At 51.1% G+C, this 24,087-nt stretch overlaps 2 protein-coding genes across 21 annotated transcripts; one reads left to right on the top strand and one right to left on the bottom strand.

Annotated features, from left to right (window-relative positions):
* Positions 1-7,048: 7,048 nt before the first annotated feature.
* ATXN2L (ataxin 2 like) lies at positions 7,049-18,409 on the top strand (the record flags this gene model as incomplete). Of its 20 annotated transcripts, XM_079718865.1 has the most annotated exons (24): positions 7,049-7,344; positions 8,842-8,878; positions 9,101-9,157; positions 9,242-9,313; positions 9,712-9,862; positions 10,266-10,390; positions 11,247-11,338; positions 11,792-11,992; positions 12,602-12,777; positions 12,952-13,062; positions 13,617-13,811; positions 13,900-13,971; positions 14,208-14,278; positions 14,455-14,750; positions 14,829-14,898; positions 15,278-15,424; positions 15,549-15,621; positions 15,715-15,902; positions 16,252-16,381; positions 16,472-16,593; positions 16,759-16,971; positions 17,105-17,294; positions 17,621-17,657; positions 17,899-18,409. In XM_079718865.1, the coding sequence occupies 23 exons, from the start codon at positions 7,049-7,051 to the stop codon at positions 17,650-17,652; spliced, it is 3,117 nt and encodes a 1,038-aa protein (XP_079574991.1). The 20 variants fall into 20 exon arrangements, with proteins under 20 accessions (XP_079574991.1, XP_079574993.1, XP_079574997.1 ...); XM_079718867.1 differs by lacking the exon at positions 17,621-17,657 and having other exon boundaries at positions 13,674-13,811; XM_079718871.1 differs by lacking the exons at positions 17,105-17,294; positions 17,621-17,657 and adding an exon at positions 17,295-17,348 and having other exon boundaries at positions 17,922-18,409.
* Positions 18,410-20,716: 2,307 nt separating this feature from the next.
* Positions 20,717-24,060, bottom strand: TUFM (Tu translation elongation factor, mitochondrial; the record flags this gene model as incomplete). The annotated part of the gene is made up of 10 exons (XM_079718541.1): positions 20,717-21,088; positions 21,571-21,690; positions 21,773-21,924; positions 22,033-22,137; positions 22,221-22,353; positions 22,501-22,665; positions 22,753-22,857; positions 23,077-23,243; positions 23,721-23,915; positions 24,018-24,060. 10 exons carry the CDS (start codon positions 24,058-24,060, stop codon positions 20,915-20,917), a joined length of 1,359 nt encoding a protein of 452 aa, XP_079574667.1. The 3' UTR covers positions 20,717-20,914.
* Positions 24,061-24,087: the final 27 nt, after the last annotated feature.

Genomic DNA, 24,087 nt, shown 5'->3' with positions numbered 1-24,087 from the left:
GGCCAGACACTAGCAAGAGAGAAAGGTGGTTTTTGAAGAATGGAGAGGTTCCTGGAAGGAGATGGAAGAAGTGAGCTTGAATGTGTGAGGGAAAATGAGCTCAGTCTTTGAGTCGATGTTCAAGAGGACAGAGATGAACATGAGAGACTGGTCAGGGGAGAGAAATGAGAGAGCCAGGTCCTAGAAGCAGAGAGTGAAGAAATGTTTGATGAGCAGGTGCCAAAAGAAGGTGATGGAACTTCTGAGAGACCTAGAGAAGATAGAGAAACCCAGTGAATCAAGTGGGAAAATGTGGGTAGAGCCTCTGTTAATGTGTCATCTGCTCTTGCCCTTACTTTCTTCCTGAAGGATGCAGTCATGGAGATCTGTGCCCAGTGGTCCATTGGGAGGGAAATGAGAAATCCAGAGTCTTCCTTTGGAAAGGAAGTGCAAGATATGCTCAGAAAGGGAGCTTATTCTCCAAACTGATTGCAAAGGCATAGCTAAGGTGTGCCTATCTTCTGATGAAGGCTGAAGCAGGTCTTCATACCATATTTGGATAGCATGAGCGGCATTGGAAAGACCTTGGTGAAGGAGGACAGCAGACACTGGGGTTCATCAAACCTGATGGCTGCACACTGTGGCTTGCACACATACATTGTTTGGCACACAAAATATTTCCCCCGAAAAAGAAAAGAAAAATTGGGAGATTTCAATTTTTAAAAATCCAAACTTCTGGCTGCTGCTTCTTTTTTTTTTTTAAATCAAGATCTCTGGCAACACTGGGACACATCCTTGCCTGGCATTTGTTGGTTGGAGCTGAGAAGCAGGCACCCCTTTTAGATAGGGCACATGCTCTCCAGTTTCACGGTGCCTCTTTGTTTCACCCTATTTTATTACCCATCTCATGCAGGAATTTGAGTATGGGATCCTTCCTCTAATCCAGCCCCTCCTTTTACAGATTCAGACTGGGGCCCCAGAAGTCCAATCACTTTCCCTCGTCGGTAGAGCTAATAAGAGACAAAGGCAGAGCTAGAGTTCTTGTCTCCCGGGACAGACTCTATTCTTTCTGCTACTGTGCAGGCCTTTGTGAAGGAAGACTGCCCCTGTGGGATATCTGTCGGGGAGATGTTGAGCTGGGCTTCATCATAACGAATGTGTCTTGCTGTTCCAGCCACTCTCTCTTAACATGTCTTAAGTGAGGAATGTGGCCTCTTTGTATCAATGGAGTCTGGTAACACCTGAACCTCAAAGTGGGATTACTTCGCAGTGAACACTGGGGTACTGCCTAAGGGTACTCTCAAGAGCTAAAAACTCACCTAATTTATCAAGTTTATGAGTGTTTAGTAAACATAATTAGGTGGTTTACTCTCTTTTCCCTAACTTTAGAGGTATCAAATAATTTTAACTGATATAATTACATGTAAATTCCTTATTTTTAAAATAATTTCAGGGAATTCCCTGGTTGCCCAGTGGTTAGGACTCGGTGCTCTCACTGCTGAGGGCCAGGGTTCAATCCTTGGCTGGGGAACTAAGATCCCACAAACTGAGTGTCAAAAAAAAAATTTTTTTTTAAATTTCAAATTTACAGGTAAGTTGAAAGGCTACTACATAGAACTATAGCATAACATTTACCAAGATTCACAAACAACTAATACTTTGCCAGTTTGCTTCATCATTTTCTCTGTGGGTGTATAAAGAATATGTGTAACTTGAACTATTTAATAGTAGGTTGCATATATCATGTTCCTTTGCCCCATAATACTTTGGTGTATAATTACTAAGAATATACTCCTACACATCTACAGAGTTAGCACATTCAAGAAATTTATCATGGATGTAATACTTCATAGTCTATATTCCAAATTCATCAATTTTCCCCACAATGTCTTTTATAGCAATTTTGTTCTGGATTTAGGCAAGGATCAAGTATTTCATCTAGTTGTTAGTCACTTTAGCCTCCTTTAATCTGGAACAGTTCCTCAACCTTTCTTTGCCTTTCATGCCATGGACATTTTTGAAAAACACAGTCATTTCTACGTTTCTTCTTTTTAGCAGAGTATGCATTATTATTATTTTTTTAAATTTTACTTTTGGCTGCATTGGATCTTTGTTGCTGCAAGCGGGCTTTCTCTAGCTGCAGCGAGCGGGGGCTACTCTTTGTTGCAGAGTGTGGGCTCTAGGGCACGCGGGCTTCAGTAGCTGTGGCATGCGGGCTCACTAGTTGTGGCTAGTGGGCTCTAGAGCGCAGGCTTCGTAATTGTGTTGCACAGCCTTAGTTGGTCCATGGCATGTGGGCTTTTCCCAGACCACAGATCGAACCCGTGTCCCCTGCAATGGCAGGTGGATTCTTAACCACTGCACCACCAGGGAAGTCCTGCATGTATGTTTATATCTGTTAACAGTATGGATGCATGGATTCTTTTATTCAATGAGCTGTAATCACTCACTATCCTTATTTGTTTCAATGCTCAAATTGTGCCAGATTTGGCCTTCTCAAGATGGCTCCTGTGGCTCTTTGATGCGCTTATAAATGATTTCAGTATTTATTTTCTGGCACAACAAAATGTTCCAAGCTCATCTGGTACCTTCCTTGCGCCTGTCCAGGCTGGAATCAGCCATTTCTTCAAGGAGCCCTGGTTTCTTTTGGTGGAATATTTAGTAAACAAGATCTGGGAACTTGTGTAAATATCAGTCTGTCTATCCACCTAATTTTTTCCCATAAATTTTATACTGGGGCTTCCCTGGTGGTGCAGTGGTTAAGAATCTGCCTGCCAATGCAGGGGACATGGGTTCGAGCTCTGGTCTGGGAAGATCCCACATGCTGCGGAACAACTAAGCCTGTGCGCCACAACTACTGAGCCCGCGTGCTACAGCTACTGAAGCCCGCATGCCTAGAGCCCATGCTCTGCAACGAGAAGCCACCGCAATGAGAAGCCCATGCACCGCAACGAAGAGTAGCCCCCGCTCACCCCAAAAGAGAAAAAGCTTGTGCACAGCAACGATGACCCAACGCAGCCAAAAATACAAATAAATACAAATAAATAAATAAATAATTTTATACTGATGCTTCCCATTCCAATCCCCACAGTTTTTGCTCACTTCTCTCACTCCACATTTGCTTCTCCCTACTTCCTCAGTGAGAACACTCCCAACCAGTCTGCATATTTACTCATGTGCTCAATCCTACCATACACCCAAAGTAATTTCCGAATTGCCATGCCCTTACCACTAGAGCAAACTGACTTAAGAAGAATTCAAGGTTTGCAGATATTTTTTTCTTCAGTAGAAGGTGCTTAAAAGTTACTTGAATTAGTTCTATTTTTTTGCCCTTCAGGGTATTTATTTATTTATTTATATCTTTTATTTTTATTTTTTTGCGGTACGCGGGCCTCTCACTGTTGTGGCCCCTCCCGCCGCTCCGGACGCGCAGGCTCAGCGGCCATGGCTCACGGGCCCAGCCGCTCCGCGGCACGCAGGATCCTCCCGGACCGGGGCACGAACCCGTGTCCCCTGCATTGGCAGGCGGACTCTCAACCACTGCGCCACGAGGGAAGCCCCAGGGTATTTTTTTATTTTTGGCTGCATTGGCTCTTTGTTGCTGCAGGTGGGCTTTCTCTAGTTTCGGCGAGCAGGGGCTACTCTTCGTTGGCGGTGTGCAGGCTTCTCATTGTCGTGGCTTCTCTTGTTGTGGAGCACAGGCTCTAGGCGTGTGGGCTTCAGTAGTTGTCACGGGCTCTATAGCGCAGGCTCAGTAGTTGTGGCGCACGGGTTGAGGTGCTCCGTGGCATGTGGGATCTTCCTGGACCAGGGTGCGAACCCATGTCCCCTGCATTGGCAGGCGGATTCTTAACCACTGCGCCACCAGGGAAGCCCAAGGGTGTTATTTTTACTTATCTAAAATAGTGTTGGGTTCATTTATTTATGTCTGTATTCAGATTTTAGGTACTCTGTTTCTGTTGATTTAATTTTTTAATACGTTGACCATTATTTGAAAAGTTAAAACTATATGAAAAGGCTCAAAGAAGTGTCTCCCTTTCCCCATTCAGGGCACTGTTGTTTCCCTCAACAAGAGGGATGTAACCCAACAACCAAGGAACCCTCATCTTCTCCCACCCCTCATGGGTACCCAATTTTATTAGTTTTTGGTTTACCCTTCTTGTGTTTTTCTTTGGAAGAATTTGCAGATATATTTGTTTTCTTATTTCCCCTTCTTCCTTGCACACAGGAAGCATAGTTTATACTCTTTGCTTTCTTCACTTAACAGTATACCCTGGAGATCACTCCAGAGCAAATCACAGTGATATAATCTCTAAGTTGCAGGTAATAAGACATTTCATTCATTTATCAATTTATTGAATGACTGTGTGCCAGCCACTGAGCTAGACAGGAAGGACAGAGAAATGAGTAAAATACGGTCCCTGACCTTAATGACCTTAGGCTCCAATGGAAGGGGGAGCCAAAAAAAAAAATCAGTGTTCTGGGAACCTGGAGGAGGGAGTCAATAACAAGAAGTTGGAAAGGACTGACACCTGAGCTTGAAGAATGAGAAGTAGGTGAAGAAACAGCACATGTAAAGGCAGAGCTGAATAAGGGCAAGGCATGTTGCGGAAATGGGAGTTTAACAGGCTGAGACATAACAGAGTGTGGGAGCAGAATGTGGGTGGGGAGACAGGAGTGCCCATGACGAGGCTGGGGAGGTGGCATAATGCCAGGAAAGAGCTAGACAGTTATTCAGGCAACCAGGAGACATGGTCCTCAAAATACCTCTTGGATCCATCCACTTCATAGGTATTTAATTGACTGCCTGCATTGTGCCAGGTATCACAGAAGGAGCAGCAAGAATAAGATCCCAGCCGTTAGGGAGCTGATACCAGCAGGAAAACAGAACGAAAGGGAGCTCACAGAATACAGTGGAGAAAATTGCTGGCCAAACACAGAGGGAGGGAACCTAACACTCTAAAAAGCTAGGAGAGAGGTGGGGCGAAGGAATAGTTCCCAAAGAGTAAGGTAGACTTTTAGCTAAGTGTGTGCATGTTCAGGGGAGAGTTTGGAGCTGGAGGAGTTCCAATGCTAATGCCTGAGCGAAGAGAGAATGACATGTTGAAAGGTTCGCCAGGATTAAGACCACAGACCCATCACTCCACTCCACTCTCCACTTTGCAAAGAAAGAGTAATCCTTTAACAATGCAAATCTCTTCATTTTCTGTAAAAGGCTCCCCACTGCTTTGAGGATGATGTCCACGTCTCTTTAAAAAATAATTAATTAAATTTTTGGGCTGTGTTGGGTCTTCGTTGCTGTGCGCGGGCTTTCTCTAGTTGCTCTAGTTGCGGTGAGCAGGGCCTACTCTTCGTTGCAGTGCCCGGGCTTCTCATTGTGGTGGCTTCTTTTGTTGTGGAGCTTGAGCTCTAGGTGCGTGGGCTTCAGTAGCTGTGGCATGCAGGCTCAGTAGTTGTGGCGCACAGGCTTAGTTGCTCTGTGGCACGTGGGATCTTCCCAGACGAGGGCTCAAACCCATGTCCCCTGCATTGGCAGGTGGATTCTTAACCACTGTGCCACCAGGGAAGTGCCTTTTATTTATTTTTAAAAATATTTATTTATTTGGCTGCACCAGGTATTTGTTATGGACCACAGATCTTCGCTGTGGCATGCAGGATCTTCAGTTGTGGCATGTGAGATCTAGTTCCCTGACCAGGGATCAAACCCGGGCCCCCTGCATTGGGAGCACGGAGTCTTAGCCACTAGACCACCAGGGAAGTCCCTCCACATCTCTTTTAAACTCTGGTCCCAGGTTACTTACCTTTCCAGTTTTTGTGTTGCTTTTTTTAAATTCCTCCCTCTTATTTTATACTCGACAGAATGAAGTTTTCTTACCCTGTCATATCCTATTTCTCCTGCCTAGAAATCCATCATCCAAAGCTGAATTAGCTGTACTATCATAGTGCCCTGTGCTTCACCTAATAGATCTCATCTAATTCTCTGAATCTACCATTAGTTTGAACTCCTTGAGAGCAAGAAGTGGTTTAATTAGTTACATCCGAAGCACCTAGCCTAATGTCCTAATGCCCAACTAATTTGAATGAATGAAGGCTGCCTTCATTGCGGAGTTGGGTAGATTTTGAACTAGACCCTAGGAACTATGGCCTTCAGTCTCTTTCTTACTACAGTTTAAGGGTTCATCCTAGGGCATGGAGAAACCATTAGGTTGAAAATCATTAAAATAATTTAGAATTAGGCATAGATTTATCCCCAAAGATCAGTATACTCAAACTGATAACTTTAATGCCTATCAGTCTTTTATATAAAGCAGATAAGGTCCCCATGCAACGTACCACAAGCCTAGGATAAGTCCCTGGTCTAGTCGCGGGATTTCTTTTTGCACTCAAGACTCCGCCCATGGGCCCCCAAATGGCGGAAGAACTGCACCCTTCGTCGTGACTTCTCACACGACTGCGGAGGTATCCCGACGCTACGCCGGCGGCCTAGGCGGGGCGGCCGGCTCTTCCTTCCTCTCTGCTTTTTCGGCTCCACCCCCAGCGCTTCACACGCTCATTGTGAAGCGACAGCGGTCGGCAGCCTTCCGGGCTCCTTGAGACCTAGAGACCATAAGTCCTTGGCGCGCGTGAGCGCCCGCGCTGCTCTTTCCCAACTCCAAAGGCGAGGGGCGCGAGATTCACCTTTTTTTATTCTCGCCTCTCCCGCCCGGAGCTAAACGCCCCGGTGCGCGCGGACAGCTCGCGCCGCCGCTCCCTCCTCCCCCTTCGGGAGCTCCCGCCCGGGCGCTCTTCCCCCTCCCCTTTCCCCGGCGACGCGCACGCGCGCCAAGCCGGCTCGCGCCCTCTCGCTTTCCTCCGGCCCGCGAGACCCCCTCCCCTTCCGCCTCGCGGTGCTTCCTCGCACCGCGGTCTTCTCTCTCCACCCCTGACACCGCGGGGCTCGCCCCCGCCCGCCAACGGCGGGTCCCTAGCTTCCCAGTCCCCGTCGTTTCCCGCGCTCTCCGGCGGGGGCCCAGCCCCGGCTTCCTCTCTCCCTCCCTTCCCCCTAATTCCCCTTCCGGACGCTGCCATCATGTTGAAGCCTCAGCCGCCACAACAGACCTCCCAGCCCCAGCAGCCGCCCCCCACGCAACAGGCCGTGGCCCGCCGGCCTCCCGGGGGCACCAGCCCTCCCAACGGCGGCCTCCCGGGGCCCCTGGCCTCCACCTCGGCTCCCCCAGGGCCTCCCGCCGCTGCTTCCCCCTGCTTGGGGCCTGCAGCCGCTGCCGGGAGCGGGCTCCGCCGGGGAGCTGAGGGCATCTTGGCGCCGCCGCCGCAGCAGCAGCAACATCAGGAGAGGCCAGGGGCAGCGGCCATCGGTAGCGCCAGGTGAGGATGGGTGGGTTTCCACCTCGCTGGAGCCGAGGTGGCTGAGACACCGCGCGAGGCGGACTTCCAGCCTGGCCACCTTTGAGGGGCGCCAGGGGGAGTGGGGAAACCCCGTGAAGCTGGGGTTGGGCCCCTCAGGTCCAAACAGGTTGGAGGTAAAGGGTCCCCGGATGGCCACCGGGGCATTTAGGGACCGTGTTCAGCTCTGCGAGCCTAGTCAGGGCTCGGGACCTGGGCTTTAAGGGCAGGCAGGGCGCATCCTGCCAGCGGCGTCGGAACGAGGAGTTTGGGGGGGGTGAAGAGGTGATCGGGGTCCCCGGCTCCATTACCACGAAGGGTCTGGCGGTCCCCGGCTTCAGCCAATGGGGAGTCAGCTGTGGGAAGGGGTCCTTGGCCGTAGCCAATGGAGGGGGGCGCGCGGCCCACAGTTTGGCCAATGGGGAGGGAGGGACTTGGGAGCGAGTTGCTACCTCCCCCTTCCCAGTCTGGCCAGTAGGAGGGGAGCAGGCTGGGCGGGGGGACGGAAGGAGGGACGAAGCTGGGAGGACTGCGGGTCGGGAACCTCCAGCGCGCGCGCGCGCTCTTCCCCTACGTGTGCGCGGATGCTCTGTCTTATGACCCGGCCATTCTCCAACCCCGGGTAACATATAGGGCAGCTGCTGGGAGTGTGCGTGGACGGGATCGCCTGGTGTTCTTGGATGAGTGGTGGACACCCCACTCGGTTTCTTCTGTGTGTGGGTGTATGGAATTGAGAGTGGAGGTACACGCAGGCGCAGTGGGTTCTGATCGCGGGGTGGGGGGGGTTGGAGGAGGCCTGTGGGCTTTAGTGCGCAGGCGCAGACCGGGCGAGGCTTCCCGGTGGATAGGTTTTGCGGCTGCGCTGTCCCCCAGCCCCGCCAACGGCCCCCCTGATCGCCCTCTTCAACCGCTGGTTACATCACCCAGCGAGGAGCAGGGTTACCGGGCGATAGGTGACCCCTCCCAGAGTGGGTAACAGGCTGAATGAGTAAAGAAGTCGAGAAGGGTGGATTGTAGAGGGAGTACCCCCACCCTCCAGGGTTTAGGACGTAAAAATGATGGTCTTTTCTGTTTCGGAAATAATATGCCTGAGCTAGGTAGTTCCAAATCTGCCCTCTCTGAGTTTCCACCTTTACATCGGGGGTGGGTTATTTGTTGTCGAATATTGTAGCATTTGTCTTTTGGAAGCATGCAGCCCTGGCCCTCTTGCAGAAAGTGAAACGGTTGTGTTGAATTGGCTCTTAAAGCAATTGACAGCCGTTGATGATTGACTGGCATTTGGAGAAAATGGCTTTTAATGCCTGTGTTTCTTCCTCTATAAAGTGAGAATTTGAAAATCTTGTTGATTAATTGGTTTGTACCCTAAATGATCATTTAAACATGGTATCTGGCTCTAGCATACCAAGTTCTTTGAAATCAGTTGTATAAGAGGGATTGAACATATTTAAATAACTTGTTTCTCATTTCTTTCTCTTACAGGGGACAAAGCACAGGAAAGGGACCCCCACAGTCACCGGTGAGTGCCTCCCCCCCCCCCCCCCGCCTAAGGTACAGAGACGTAAAAGATGTATATGTGGGGATATAGGGCAGATTAGGTGCAGAAATAGTTAGATGGGTTCCGAAGTGCAAGGGGCCCAGCACGTACAAGGTGGGTGTGAGTGGAATGTGGACATTTTGAAGGAAGGTGAGATGGTGACTGGCTGTTCCTTTATTTGTCCCTCTCCTGTGTTACTGACAGGTGTTTGAGGGTGTCTACAACAATTCCAGAATGCTGCATTTCCTTACAGCTGTTGTGGTAAGTGGGTACCTAACCCCTAGGTTGAGGAATGTAATGCATAAGTTTGCTAGAGGCACTCTTCTTACCCGCCCCCCCTTTCAGGGCTCCACTTGTGATGTAAAGGTAAAGAATGGTACCACCTATGAAGGTATCTTCAAGACACTGAGCTCAAAGGTCAGTGTATTCAAATTAGCTTAGCTTTGGAGTTACATGGGAGGAAGAGGAGGAGAATGAAATAGGCTCATTGCAGATATAAATTGAGTGGTGTTGGTCAGCATTGTGGCTGTACTCATTTTTGTAGGCCTGTGCCGGAATAGTGCTGCGTGCACTTAAGAGATATGGGTTTGAGATTTGAGGGCTCGGTACTTTGATGTTAAAATGCTCAACTTTAAAGATGTGAATTTTTAAGTTTGGGACTTTGGCTAAGTCCTGTGGCTGGTGTTGAGAAGACAGTGCACGTGAGAATGTGGTGTTGGGGAAAGTTTAGAAAGGGTAAAACAAAAGTAGTCATATTTTTGTCTTCACATTTCTTGATACTGACCCTTGGGTGTTGGGAAATGGGACTTTTGTAGTTTGAACTGGCAGTAGACGCTGTGCATCGGAAAGCATTGGAGCCAGCAGGTGGCCCTCGTCGGGAAGACATTGTGGACACCATGGTATTTAAGCCAAGTGATGTCATGCTTGTCCACTTCCGAAATGTTGACTTCAATTATGCTACTAAAGGTATTTTTTTGGGCCAGGGTGTTATGTCAGACCCACTTCTTGAGTAGAGGGCAGAGAACGTGATGACTTGTTTCTCCTCCTCCCTCCCCCTCTTTACCATCTTCCTTTATTTCTGAGGAAGATGGCTAGATTTTTCTTCTTGAGAATACGTCTTAATGTCTAAGATACAGTGGAATGAATTCCAGCCTGTGTTGTGGTTCTTCATACTTCCCTTGCTTTGTTTTCAACTCCTTGCTCCTTTTGAACTCTTAGAATGAGGCTTTTTATGCTGCACCCCACCCCTTGCCCCCACCCCCCAAACTCTGACACACAGAAACTTTTCTTTACTCCCGTGGTGGGAGGGGTGTTGGAAAGAAGGCTGTGAAATATCACCTGACTCCTGATCTTCAATCTGCCCTCACAGACAAGTTCACTGATTCAGCCATTGCCATGAACTCGAAGGTGAATGGGGAGCACAAAGAGAAGGTGCTTCAGCGCTGGGAGGGGGGCGACAGCAACAGCGATGACTACGACCTGGAGTCTGACATGGTACAGTCTCCTTCCCCGAGAACCTGAGAGCTGGGGAGCTCTGCTGCCAGAATGTGGGTTGTTGACACGACATAATTCTTGGAACCAAGAGTTGCTGGGGTGGGCGGGGGGATCTCTTTTACTATTGCTTGTTGATGGCAGTTAGATTCCAATGGAAAAGTACAGAAAATAACAAAACAAAAATACCTGTTCTTCCATCATCTGTGATTGACAACTGTTAACCTTTGCTTCAAGTCAGTTTCTTTCCAGCCTGGGAAAAAAAAAAAAAAAAAAAGATGAGATTGAGTACTGTGTAGGCCCATTTTCCTTTCTCAAAACAACTACCGTGACCATTTAAAGTTGCTCATTAGTGAGTGCACTGTTATTTCACTGCATTAATTTGTCTAAAATTTACTTTTCTTGCTTATAGATTTTGAATTTTTCATGTTGGTCTGTGGATCTAGTCATTGTTCTTAACTGTTGTGTATTGTCCTATTTATATACATGTACATGTATGTATACACAACAAATTGTATTTATCCCTTTCCTTACTGATTGGTGTTTGTTTGGCCATTATTTTTGGTATTAAAAATAGCACCTTAGTGAATTGTTAGAATATGTATCCCCATGTACATGTGCCAGAATTTCCCTGGGATATAAACCTGGAAATGGATGTTAGGTCTTAAAGACTTCTCTTTTGCTAGATATTGCCGGTTTGTACTACAGTCCGTGGTACTAGTTGACATTCCCACCAGCTGTGTTCCTTTTTTCACTCTTGATTTGGTCAGATTTTTAATCTTTCAATCTGATGGATGACAAAGACAGGTTGTTGTTGCTTTCCTTCCTGGGTTTTAAAACATTCTCCCTTTTCCTTTAGTCCAATGGATGGGACCCCAATGAAATGTTCAAGTTCAATGAGGAGAACTACGGCGTAAAGACCACCTATGACAGCAGTCTCTCTTCTTACACGTGAGTGTCTTTTGGTGCTTCTCACGTGGTACAGCTTTAGGTGTGGGGTCATCAGCAGAAGGCGGGTGGGTCTCTAGGTGGAACATAGCTTTTGTACGTGCTTTTCTGGGTGCTGAGTTGCCCTCTCCCCACTCCTGATCTGCCTGTGAACTGCTCCCGCAGAGGTTTTCTCTTTTCTCTTAACCTTGATTCCATGAGTAGAATTAACTGCTTTCTTGTCCATACTTTTCCTCTAAAACCTTAACAGATTTATATATGTGTCTACGTGTCCCTCAGATTCAGAGATAGGCCTTGCTGCTCTGCCTGGGACCCTCCTAGATGCCAGTTCAATACATGCCGAGTTGTTGAAGGGTTTAAACACCTACATATCTGAGTTGGTGATAGGACTGATAGAAATGTCTTCCCTTTTTCCCCTCTTGTCCCGTGGCACTGGGATGGTCGTGGTCCTCTCAGGGTGCCCTTAGAGAAGGACAACTCAGAAGAATTTCGTCAGCGGGAGCTGCGTGCAGCCCAGTTGGCTCGAGAGATTGAATCGAGCCCCCAGTACCGCCTGCGGATTGCCATGGAGAACGATGACGGGCGCACCGAGGAGGAGAAGCACAGTGCGGTTCAGCGACAGGGTTCAGGGCGAGAGAGCCCCAGCTTGGCATCTAGGTGATTGCTAGGGGTGGCTGGTCCATGTGGGGCTCACCGTTTGGGCCAGGGCTTGGGCCAAGAGCTCGGTATACTCTTGTTGAAGCCTCACAGCCATATAGGTTAATACATAGTTATTCCCAGTTCTTAGGTTTAGGAGACTGAAGTCTACAATCATTAGGTAATTTGTCCAAGGTAACAAGGCTAAAGCTTATGGATTAAGGACAGGTTTTTTCAGCTTTTTGATACATGTTCTTTTTTCCTCTGCATATTCATTCATATGTTTTTCTACTCTTCCCTTTATGAAAATGAAACCAAAGTGTATAGTGTCTTATAAAAGCTGCACCTTAAACCACAGTGTGATACTACCTTTCTTGTAGGTCAGGAGGGTTAGGATTGTGGAGTACTGGCTGCTTTGTTCTGGTCAGGAGTTGATGCAGCATAAGGGCATAATCCTGGAGCCACAGAACACATAACCAGGACATTTCGTCAAGTGAAAGAGTGCAGACAGCCAAAGCCAGGCGTAGTTGTGTGTGTGTGTTGAGGCAGGAGGCGGACTTTAGGAGGAGGGCTTCATCTTTGTAAAATGTGTTTTGTGGCTACTTAATGTTATTTGAACTCTCTCCCCAGGGAGGGAAAGTATATCCCTCTACCCCAACGAGTTCGGGAAGGTCCCCGGGGAGGAGTTCGATGCAGTAGTTCTCGGGGTGGCCGGCCTGGCCTTAGCTCTTTGCCACCTCGTGGCCCTCACCATCTTGACAATAGCAGCCCTGGCCCAGGTTCTGAGACACGCGGTATCAATGGAGGTGAGTTATGAAGCAGACTTGTTGGGGGCAGGGAACAGGAAGGTAAGGAGGCGGGGAAGACAATTAAAAGGATTTAGATGGGTTAGAAGGAAGGTGTGTTGATGGTAATGTAATAGCAGGAACTCTGCCTCTTTTTTCCCATCTTTAAAAAAAAAAAAAAAAAAAAAAAATTAGGCCCTTCCCGCATGTCCCCTAAGGCACAGCGGCCTCTGAGAGGTGCCAAGACTCTGTCTTCCCCCAGCAGCAGGCCTTCTGGAGAAGCTTCTGTTCCACCTCCTCCTGCAGGTAAGATTCCAGTGGTGTTATGTGAAGAAATGGATAGAAATTTGTGAAGGGATGTAAATGTGTCAGTTGTTAGAATGCTGGGATGGGAGACAGTTTCAAGATACGATGAAAGGTGTTTTGGAGGCTTGGATTTATGCTTTTTAGTATATAATTTTTCAGTTTCCTTCGTGCAGAAATCCCAGCGTGGCAATCCATGGGTTGTGTCTGGCTGGCAGATGTGTTTTGTTTAAATTAGTTACCAACATTTTAAGACGGGAGAAAACAGGAAATTTCTAACGTTCTTTTGAAATACAGAAAGTTCTGCCAACACTGAACCTGTCTTGCTGCATAGCTCTGGTTGGCTGGAATTGAGTCATGCCTGTCCCTTTCAGCATTCCAGTCTTTCATGGTACCCATGAAGCCATTTTACCTGCTTACCTTACCTGCCTTGCCCTTCTAAGTATTTAGGTTTGTGACCTTGTGGATCAACTTTTCTTGGTGTTTCTGGTGAGTCCCCGGTACCCATTGCTCATTGACCAGCAGTGACTATCACGTCGCTCTCCCTTTTCTTCCAGTAGGCCGGATGTACCCGCCACGCTCTCCCAAGTCAGCTGCCCCTGCCCCAATCTCAGCTTCCTGTCCTGAGCCTCCCATCGGCTCAGCAGTACCGACCTCTTCAGCTTCCATCCCCGTGACATCATCAGTTGGGGATCCTGGAGTAGGCTCCATTTCCCCAGCTTCTCCAAAGATCTCACTGGCACCCACAGATGGTAAGAGCCACCTGCTTGAACGCCGTGGACAGTGGGAAGTGTGGTTCTGGAGAGAAGGGCCTTTATGCATCTCTACTTTCTTGTTCAGTAAAAGAACTCCCAGCCAAGGAACCTGGGAGAACGCTGGAGTCCCAGGAGCTGTCCCGAATAGCAGGGAAAGGTGAGGATTTTTTTTTTTTTTTCAGAGTCTAATACCCCTTGGATTAGGACAGCCTTTCAGTTAGGAAAGTTGTTGGAATTCAGAAAAAGATAATGTGTATCAGCCCTTTGATCCTAACTTAAAGGGTTCTAAAGAGCTCTTCTTTTTTTCCATGGTTTCTTTGTCCTTTGGGATGCTATGTAGCCACCTTCGAGAAAAGAAATGTATATTTTTTTCTTTTTTGGTATTTCTCATAGTCCCTGGCCTTCAGAACGAGCAGAAACGCTTTCAACTGGAAGAACTGAGAAAATTTGGGGCCCAGTTTAAGGTGAGAAAAGTGTGGGAATGAGCTAGGATGTTAGGATAGAGATGAAGGGGGTTTATGGACTAGGCACTGGGTGGCACCAAGAGGTGAGAGCAAGCAAAGATGAAGGAAGGAAGGTGGGCTTGGGGTCTGGACTGGACAGTACTCTGTATGTTGTGTATGTGTTTCTCTCCTTCCAGCTTCAGCCCAGTAGCTCCCCTGAGACCAGCCTGGATCCTTTTCCTCCCCGGATCCTAAAGGAGGAGGCCAAAGGGAAGGAGAAGGAGGTTGATAGTCTTTTGGCTTCAGAGCCCATGGGGTCCCCTGTTTCCTCCAAGACAGAATCCATATCGGATAAGGAGGACAAATCACCCCTGCCACCAGCAGGAGGCGCCGAAGGGCCGGATCAGCCCCCACCGCCTTGCCCAAGCCAAACCAGTAGCCCCCCAGTGGGCCTCATCAAGGGAGATGACAAGGATGAGGGCCCTGTTGCTGAGTGAGTGGGGTGGGGAGCTGGGTGGGTATCGGGTGATGAGGGGAAACCGTGAGGATTTACTTTATTTTTCTCTCATAGACAAGTGAAGAAGTCAACATTGAACCCTAATGCCAAGGAGTTCAATCCCACTAAGCCCCTGCTGTCTGTGGTGAGATGGGATGAGGGAATGTGGGCTTTGGTTTCCATGAGGGAGACTTGGGAGCAGGGTGCTAGAGCACTGGAGGAGGAGCACCTGACTGTCAGGCAGCGAGAGGTGACAGAGTCTGGTAGTTAGGAGCACGGGCCCTGACTCAGCGTGATCCTCTGTGCCTGCAAGCTTTGTGATCTTAGGCCACTTAACCTCTCTGTCTCAGTTTCCTCGCCTGTAACTTGAGAAAGCTCATCTCATAGGGTTTGACGTGAGGCTTAACCAAGATAAAGCATAGGATGTGTTTGGCGCACAGCACTCCACGGATGCTGTTGATTGGCGGGGGGCGTGGTACGAAAGTCATTAAGATAGCTTATACATGTCCTCCTTTGTCTCACAGAATAAATCCACCAGTACTCCAACTTCTCCTGGGCCCCGGACTCATTCAACTCCCTCCATCCCGGTGCTGACAGCAGGCCAGAGTGGGCTATATAGCCCACAGTACATTTCCTACATACCTCAGATCCACATGGGACCAGCTGTTCAGGTGAGAGAAGAGACTGGGTGGCCCAGGGTAAGAGGTTTGGCTGGGCTACCTGAGGGACCGAGTCACACCTGTTCTGAGCATTTATAAGCAAGTCGTTCAGTCTCACCTATGTTCTTGTTCCAAGGCACCTCAGATGTATCCATATCCTGTGTCCAACTCAGTGCCTGGACAGCAGGGCAAGTACCGGGGAGCAAAAGGTGAGCAGGGTCAGGAGGGGCAGTCGGTGGCACTGCCTAGTGCCTGCTGGCAGATGGAGCTTGAGCTCTGCACTATTTTCCCCCCACCGGCAGGCTCCCTGCCCCCCCAGCGCTCGGACCAACACCAGCCAGCCTCAGCCCCCCCGATGATGCAGGCTGCCGCCGCTGCTGGCCCCCCTCTGGTGGCTGCCACACCTTATTCTTCCTACATCCCCTACAATCCACAGCAGTTCCCAGGCCAGCCCGCCATGATGCAGCCCATGGCCCACTACCCCTCGCAGGTGACTGAGGCGCGGGAGGAGAGGGGTGCAGAGCCCCCGCTTCTTAGAAAGCCTGTCTTCTCCACCTCCCAGACGCCGGGAGCTGGCAGGGGAGGCAGGCAGAGTTCTGGGTGGTGGTGTCCCACATGGGCTTCAGTCCTGGCTCTGGTAAGACCTGTGCAAGGCAGCGGATCCCTGGGCCTTAGTAGTGCTACACTTTATAAGGAAAAAAACTTAGTAGGGTTATTGTGAACGGGAAGCTGGGTGGTCGTGATGAGACCAGGGCAGCGCTGTGCTCAGGGTGCTTGGCAGCAGGCTATGCCTCCCGAGCCCTCCGCCGTGCCGACCGCTCCTCTCCTTGCTCCTCCAGCCGGTGTTTGCCCCCATGCTTCAAAGCAACCCACGCATGCTGACGTCGGGGAGCCATCCCCAGGCCATTGTGTCATCCTCCACCCCTCAGTACCCTTCTGCAGAGCAGCCCACCCCTCAAGCCCTTTATGGTGAGTTCTGTACCCTCCCCGCTCCAGGCTGTGCTCCTCCGCCCCCTCCAGTGTGCTCAGCCCTGATTCTCTCCCCCTTTCCTGCTGTAGCCACTGTTCACCAGTCCTATCCACACCATGCCACGCAGCTCCATGCCCACCAGCCGCAGCCGGCCACCACGCCTACTGGGAGCCAGCCGCAGTCCCAGCATGCAGCCCCCAGTCCCGTCCAGGTGCCTGCCATGGGGGATCCAAGTGGGTGGGGCAGGAATGGGTGGCTGCAAGAGGGATAAGCTAGGGGTCATTCCCCAGCCGGGAGGGAGGACCAGGGGTCAGCAAGTGGTAGGCTTGAGGACCGGAGGAGGAAGTGGCACTCACTCTCCACCTCTCCTTGACAGCACCAGGCGGGGCAGGCCCCACACCTGGGCAGTGGACAGCCACAGCAGAACCTGTACCACCCAGGGGCCCTGACAGGCACGCCGCCTTCTCTGCCGCCGGGACCTTCTGCGCAGTCCCCTCAGAGCAGCTTCCCCCAGCCAGCCGCTGTGTATGCTATTCACGCCCACCAGCAGCTGCCCCACGGCTTCACCAACATGGCCCATGTTACCCAGGTAAGAGCCCACGTGACCTGCCTTGCCACGAGGACCTGAACCCTCGGTGCACCTTTCACTTCAGGCTCCTGACACTGGGATTTTCAGAGCCTGTGTCTGAAAGGTGCTCACAGCTGCTTTTTGTTCTCTGCAGGCCCATGTCCAAACTGGAATCACAGCAGCCCCGCCCCCTCACCCTGGGGCTCCCCACCCGCCCCAGGTGATGCTGCTGCACCCACCCCAGAGCCATGGGGGCCCCCCCCAAGGCGCGGTGCCCCAGAGTGGGGTGCCTGCACTCTCAGCTTCCACACCCTCACCCTATCCCTACATCGGACACCCCCAAGGTGAGCAGCCTGGCCAGGCGCCTGGATTTCCAGGAGGAGCCGATGACAGGATTCGTGAGTTCTCGTTAGCTGGGGGAATTTGGCATGGAAGAGCTGATGGGCTGCAGGTGGGGCAGGATGCACGGGTTCTGGGTGGGGAGTGAGGGGTCTTGGAGGCAGGGCTGTCCCACAGGGCGCCTGCCGACCTGCACCTATCTGTGAAGTATGTAGGGTGGGCAGAAGCCACAGTCGCCGCCGCCAGGGGCTTGCTCCTGGCTCTGTCCTTTGCTTCCCTCCGTCCTCGCTCAGTTGTGATCCAGCAGCCCCCCTCCCCACTGCCTCCCCAGCTCTCAGTGACCCCGACTGTCTCCTGACTTAGCCGAGGTAAGGTCAGCGCAGCAGACAGGGCCAGGCTGGGGTGTGGGGGGCTGAGCTGGGCACATGAGGAAGGGCTCTGGCTCACTGGGAAACGGCGATTGATCTGTGCTTCTGACAGCCCCATGAGACACCTTGAGGAGGCGCTCCTACCAGCACTGCCCCACACCCCGCACTGGACGGCACTGGATGCAGGGACAGCTGCTTGGGTTCTAATGCTCCTGCTCTCTTCTCTTTCCCCTCCAACCAGTTCAATCTCATCCCTCCCAGCAGCTCCCCTTCCACCCCCCGGGGAACTGAAGATTGTCCTGGCCGCGACCTGAGACCTCCATGAGTGGAGGGAAGAGTGACCTATGTCTCTTCCCCCAGCAGCTCGGACCAGTCCCAGCCCCCCAATCCCCCTTTCCCCCCGGGGGTGGGGGGAGCTGGGGGAATTCCTGCCAAGCACCTTGAATGGGAAGGGCCTCAAAGTGGGTAGGGCCGGGGTCCAGCGGGGGTGGGGGGTTCCTGCTGTGCCCCTGCCCATCCCCACCCCATCTTGCCCTTCCATCCTCTCATCTATCCCCCCGACTGGAGACGAAGATCTTTTATTTTCTATTATTTATAACCTCAGACTTGGGCCCCCTGTTCTTTCTTCCCCATTAACTTGAATGACCTGCGTGAGAGACACATGCCCCACAAGGATGGTTGGACAAGGACTTTTACTTTTTATTACATAAAAATATTTAAAAAAAATTAAAAAAAATAAAATTTTAAACTAACTTAACCCGCTTATAGTTTCCTCTTTGGAGAATAGTGAGATCGCAGCTCAGTTTTACGTGGTTCCCAAGGTGGGGCAGTGTAACAGTACAGCCCAAAGATGCCTTTCTGGCTCTGTAAGTGCTACCCAGGTCACCCAGTCTCTGTGGCTGTTTTCTCCCCTCAAAGTTGGCCTCATAGGTATGGTTTGAGGTCTTCATTTATAATATAAGTACTTCATGAGTTATGTCTACCTCTTTACACTGAAAAGTACATTAGTGTTTTGGGCCACTGGAAATAAGGGCCTGACTGGTACACAGCTGAGAGGTCTTGGGTGTGGGTGAGAGCTATAAGATGAAGCTGCTGGTGAAAGTGGGGAGAGGGCTGAACGGAGCCAGGCTGAGCGGAGCAGGAGCTAAATGAGGAAGAGGGGAGGCAAGTATGGGATGGAGAAATAACAGGCTGCAGAAGAGGGGTTTCTTTCAGAGATGGTTTGGAATTCTTACTATAGAACCTGGCCTTCTTGTCTATAAAGTGAAGATTTCACCCTTAGAGGATAGAGGATGGGACTGGTGTTCAGTTATAGGCAGAGAAAATTGGCTGAGACCAGGGCAGGAAGAATGAAGTTAGATATTGGGGGAGAATTCCCAGGTGTGAGTATCTGAAACCTGGTATTTGGCAGGCATGGCACTGGGGAAGACAGGCGAGGTGTTTAAAGAGGTGAGTAGAGAAAGGGCTTATCTGTAACAGCTAACTGGTTGTTAAAAATGGGCGGGTCTGGGGTTCCAAGTGACTGGAGCTGTCTTAGAGGCCGTCCGTTGGGGTTGGGAGGCAAGTCATGATGGAAGAAACAGGAGCAGGAAAGCCTTCAATTGGGCTCCTGATGTTTGCGGTGCAGATGGAGACAGGTTTCTGTAGTCCTGGGAGAGGTGTAATTGCAGGCGTTCCTGAGTAGCCCTTTCGATAATTTATTCCTAAGAGCAGAAGTCTTGAAGTTGGAAGGGAACTAAGCCTCCTCCCCCATCAAGAATCCTGTGAAACCCTTCAGCCTCACCTCGGACACTGAAGAGGGTAAAACAACCTCACTTTACTGTTGGACAGTACTTTTCATGAAGTTCCTTGGTCTTTTCAAGTTTGCCTCATTCTGGAATCACAGATCAGGCTTTCTCAAAACAGCTCTCAGGTTAGGCCCAAGACCCTCCCTTCTATGAGCTGCTTGTGAACAGGTTGTTGGTCCTGAATATACTCATTTGTCAAGATCCAAGTTTGAAAGGGTGCCCATTAATCCCTGCTGAATGTTACCTTTTTTGTTGGGGGTCAGCATCTGACCAGTAATTTCAAGTTTTTATAAGTCGCAGCATTTTTTTGTTTCTTTTGGGCCGTGCCATGCAGCTTGTGGGATCTTAGTTCCCCGACCAGGGATTGAACCCTGGCCCTGGGCAGTGAAAGCACAGAGGCCTAACCACTGGACTGCCGGGGAATTCCCCCAAATCTCAGCATTTTACTCCCTGTGTATTTGATAAACAGACCTTGTTAATGTTAAATATAAGTAAATGTTGAAAATGAAACTTTCATGCTACAATTTCTCCTGTTTGGAATTAGTGATATGGTGGTGATAACCCATCAAGCAAATTATGTATTTACCAAGTATATTTTATGTGCTGGGTAAGATACAGTTCCCAGTATCAAGCTTAAATAAAGGTAGCTAGACATGAACAACCTAGTAACTACTCAGAGGAAACCAGGTGGGTTTGGCACCTGAACTGGGCCCAAGCTACAACCACTTTCCCGGTATCTCCCAGTAGGATATCCAGAATATAGCCTATTATATGTAGCATTTTGCTAGGCAATCAATCATACAAAGCTCACTAGAATAGCTTTCAATCCTAATTTAGCTTCTCTGCCTTGATCTCAAGCTGTCACAGCAGTGGTGACAGCTTTAAGACAGGAGCTTTTCCACCCTGTACCATAGATGAACTCTTGAGGCTAGAGAGGTGAACTCAGTTTAAATGGCTCAGGGATCTCTACCAAGCTATGTGTCCAGCTCCATTTTTTTTTTTTTTTTTTTTTTTTTGCGGTACGCGGGCCTCTCACTGCTGTGGCCTCTCCCGTTGCGGAGCACAGGCTCCGGACACGCAGGCCCAGCGGCCATGGCTCACGGGCCCAGCCACTCCGCGGCATGTGGGATCTTCCCGGACCGGGGCACGAACCCGTGTCCCCTGCATCGGCAGGCGGACTCTCAACCACTGCACCACCAGGGAAGCCCCAGCTCCATTTTTATATTCCTTATCCTCTCCAATGTGTACAAAGGACACAAGGCACACAAGCTAGCTTTCTATTCACAGAACAGTTTATTGACCTACATCACCTGGCCGGCCACGTGGCCCTCTGGCCAGGGGAAGAAGTGTCAGTCTAGCCGCAACTCGGCTGGGCTGCAGCCTCTGCCTTGAGAAGGGGGCACGAGAGGCAGGAGAGAACACTGGCCAGGGCAGCCATGAACACAAGAGAGCCCCAGCAGAGGTCCAGACTCAGCTCCACTTGATGTTCCTGTCTTCCTCGGTCATGGCTGGCGTGTCAGTGACGAGGCCGGTGCCGATGGTCCGGTTGCCATCTCGCAGGGTGAAACGGTGGCCTTTTTCTAAGATCATTGGCTGTCGCAGGATTAGGGTGAGCTTCAGGTCCTCCCCGGGCATGGCAAGCTCCTGGAGGGCAGAGACAAGGACCACTCATGGTCTTCAAGGCGCCTCCATTCCCTATTTGTTTGCTACCAAGGAGGTTAAAGGTATGGGAAAATGAAGCAGGGTGTTGATTCCTTCTGGGGATACCTTCATCCCAGCTGTTAGGCACATGCAAACAACATACACAAAGGCAGGAAAGGACTGGTGATTAGTGTTTCTCACATTTTTCTTGAGAAAAAAATGTTTAGGGAATTTTGGGTTATACAAGTTTCTTAGTTACAGGGCTTCTCTGAGCTCTTATGTAAAATACACTGGAACTCTCAACCACAAGAACTTTTCTGGGAAATTTTTGTGGGTAAATGCTACCAACGCTAAGGAATACTGGATGAGGACTCATTCCCCCTAAATCCACTGATCCAGGCCCTTCCGTCACCAGTTCCACTTGCATCATCAGCCAGCTTCTCTTGAGGAGGGAAAAGTCCCCCACACTGTCATATACATCGTACCTTCCCTGGAGGCAGGACAATCCGACAAGCCATGTCCCAAGTCAGGGAGAACATGACAGGCATGAAGTGGGATACAAAGGGCTTGTGGCGGCCACCCTCCTCCTTACTGAGGATGTACACCTGTGAGAGAAAACGAGGGTGGAGCTGGGCGTGGCTGGAAGCCTCTCCATGGTGCCTGCCCACCATCACAGGGAGCCCTCACCTGTGCCTCCACCTTCTGGTGGGGCTGGATGGAACCTGGCTTGGCCATGACCAGGCCACGCCTCAGGTCCTCCCGCTTCAAGCCGCGGACCAAGGCCCCAAGGTTGTCACCTGCCTCTGCCCTCTCCAGGCTCTTGTGAAACATCTCGATGCCTAGGAGAGAGGAGGGAGGAGGGAGGAGGGTGTGGGCAGAGGGAAGGCACAAGGGGTCTGCGAGGGGAGAGACCTGGAGCCCCTGGGTCCCAAGGCTTCCTTCTGTACCTGTCACCACACTGCGAATATTCTTGCTATGTCCCAGGAACTCACACTCATCTCCCCTCTTCAAAATGCCACGCTCTAGTGTGCCTGTCACCACCGTGCCCCGGCCTGGGAGAAACAGGACAGGATGTCAGGGACCCCAGGTGAAGCTTCTGTGAGAGAAAGGGAGTGCAAATGAGCAGGGTCCTCACCGGGGATAGAGTACACTGACTCTATAGGCAGCAGGAAAGGTTTCTCCAGGTCCCGGGTGGGCACTGTGATGTAAGTGTCCACAGCATCCAGCAGCTTCTGCACAGACTTCACGCCTAGCTCAGGGTCACGTTGCTATGAGCGGGAGGTGACAGGATGCTGAAACTTCCATTCTGCTCCTCTTACTTGCCAAGAGCCAGTCTCCAGACTCAGAGCAGAGCTCTGATGTCCATCCATCCCCATCCCCAGCCAGCAGCAGCTCCTGCCCGACCCCGCCCTCACCTCAAGGGCACAGAGGGCAGAGCCAACGATGATCGGAGTCTCCTCCCCTTTGTAGCCAAACTCAGTGAGCAGTTCCCTGATCTCCAGCTCCACCAGCTCCACCATCTCAGAGTCCTGCACAGCATCCGCCTTGTTCACATACACCACCACACGCTCTACTCCAATCTGTAGGTGGGGAAAGACATAGAGATGGTGTCCTGAGCGGCCCAACGCCCCCCCCCCTCCTTCCACCCGTACCCAGGCTCTGGGTACCTGTTTGGCCAGTAATAAATGTTCTCGGGTCTGGGGCATGGGGCCATCGTTGGCTGCCACCACCAGGATGCAGCCGTCGAGGGGGGCTGTGCCTGTGATCATATTCTGGGGAGGGAGAGGAGAGGAGACGAGAGGAAACACTCAGTGTAGGTCAGTGACCTCCTCAGCTCCCCAGCCACCTCATTACCACCTGCTGTGACTGGCCAGGCCCACAGATCCATGATCTCAAAACCATACATCTCAAGTATCTTAACCTCCTCCCCACAAGCCTAACATTTTTCCCGATGGGGGGCAGTTCCAGGCCCTGTCCCCAGCAGCTCTCACCTTAACGTAGTCTGCATGACCGGGACAGTCAGTGTGGGCGTAGTGGCGCGCAGCGGTGCTGTACTCCACATGGGCGGCATTGATTGTGATACCTCGGGCTCGCTCCTCCGGGGCGTTGTCAATCTCCTCGTATTTCTTAAATTTAGCCCCACCTCCCTCGGCTAAAACTAACGGAAGGAAGGGAACACACGTTTCAGCTGAAGCTCCACAGGTAGAGGAGGGGCTCAGGCCACACCCCTGGACCCCTCCCTCCTACCTAAACAAAGGACAGTCTGGGAGAAGCAAGCTTCCGAGACGCCCTCCTTCAACTCCTGGAGCAGAGGTAACTTCAGGTCAGAAAGAAAGGTTTATAGGGCCTCAAGGGCCATCCCTGTGACTTCTCTAGGGTAACACCTCTGCTTACACGGCACTCCCCAGCGCTGGAGGTAGGCCATTCGGGGTCTCCCAATTTATGCATCTCAAACTTCTTCATGTCTACGGGAAATCTGTCTCCTGCATCCTGCAACCTACTTTCCGCCCGAGTTCTGGCGCCTGGGGTCACACTAAACACCTCTAGCAGCCTCTCCGCGGGCCCCACCTCCCTGGCTCCAGGTCCCGCCAGCAGAGCGGGCGCTGCCGGAAGCCTCCACCCCAACCCTGCTTACTTTTCGTGATGGCCGCGGTCAGTGTGGTCTTGCCGTGGTCTACATGGCCAATGGTACCCACGTTTACATGGGGCTTGTCGCGCACATAGATCTTCTTGGCCTCCACAGCCAGGCCGCGGCACAAGAGGGGCAATGCCGGGGCCTTCAGCGGCCGCAAAAGACCCTTCAGCAGTGGGGTCGGGCCGGCGCCGAGACCTGCCGGGGCAGAGGCTTGGAGTCAGGGCGGGGGTCTGAGCCCGGCCGCTCCAGAAGAACCCACGTGAACCCGGGCCGCAATCGCCCTCCCCGCCCCCTCACCGCTGAAGAGGGGCGTCGCGCGCAGCAGGGTCGAGGCCGCCATTGTGGTCGTACTGGTGCCCGGACTAGT

This window comes from Hyperoodon ampullatus, assembly GCF_949752795.1.
Source record: "Hyperoodon ampullatus genome assembly, chromosome: 14".
In the NCBI taxonomy this organism is placed as follows: domain Eukaryota; kingdom Metazoa; phylum Chordata; class Mammalia; order Artiodactyla; family Ziphiidae; genus Hyperoodon; species Hyperoodon ampullatus.
Note: the sequence above shows the minus strand (reverse complement) of the source record. Positions and strands in the feature narration are given on the sequence as shown.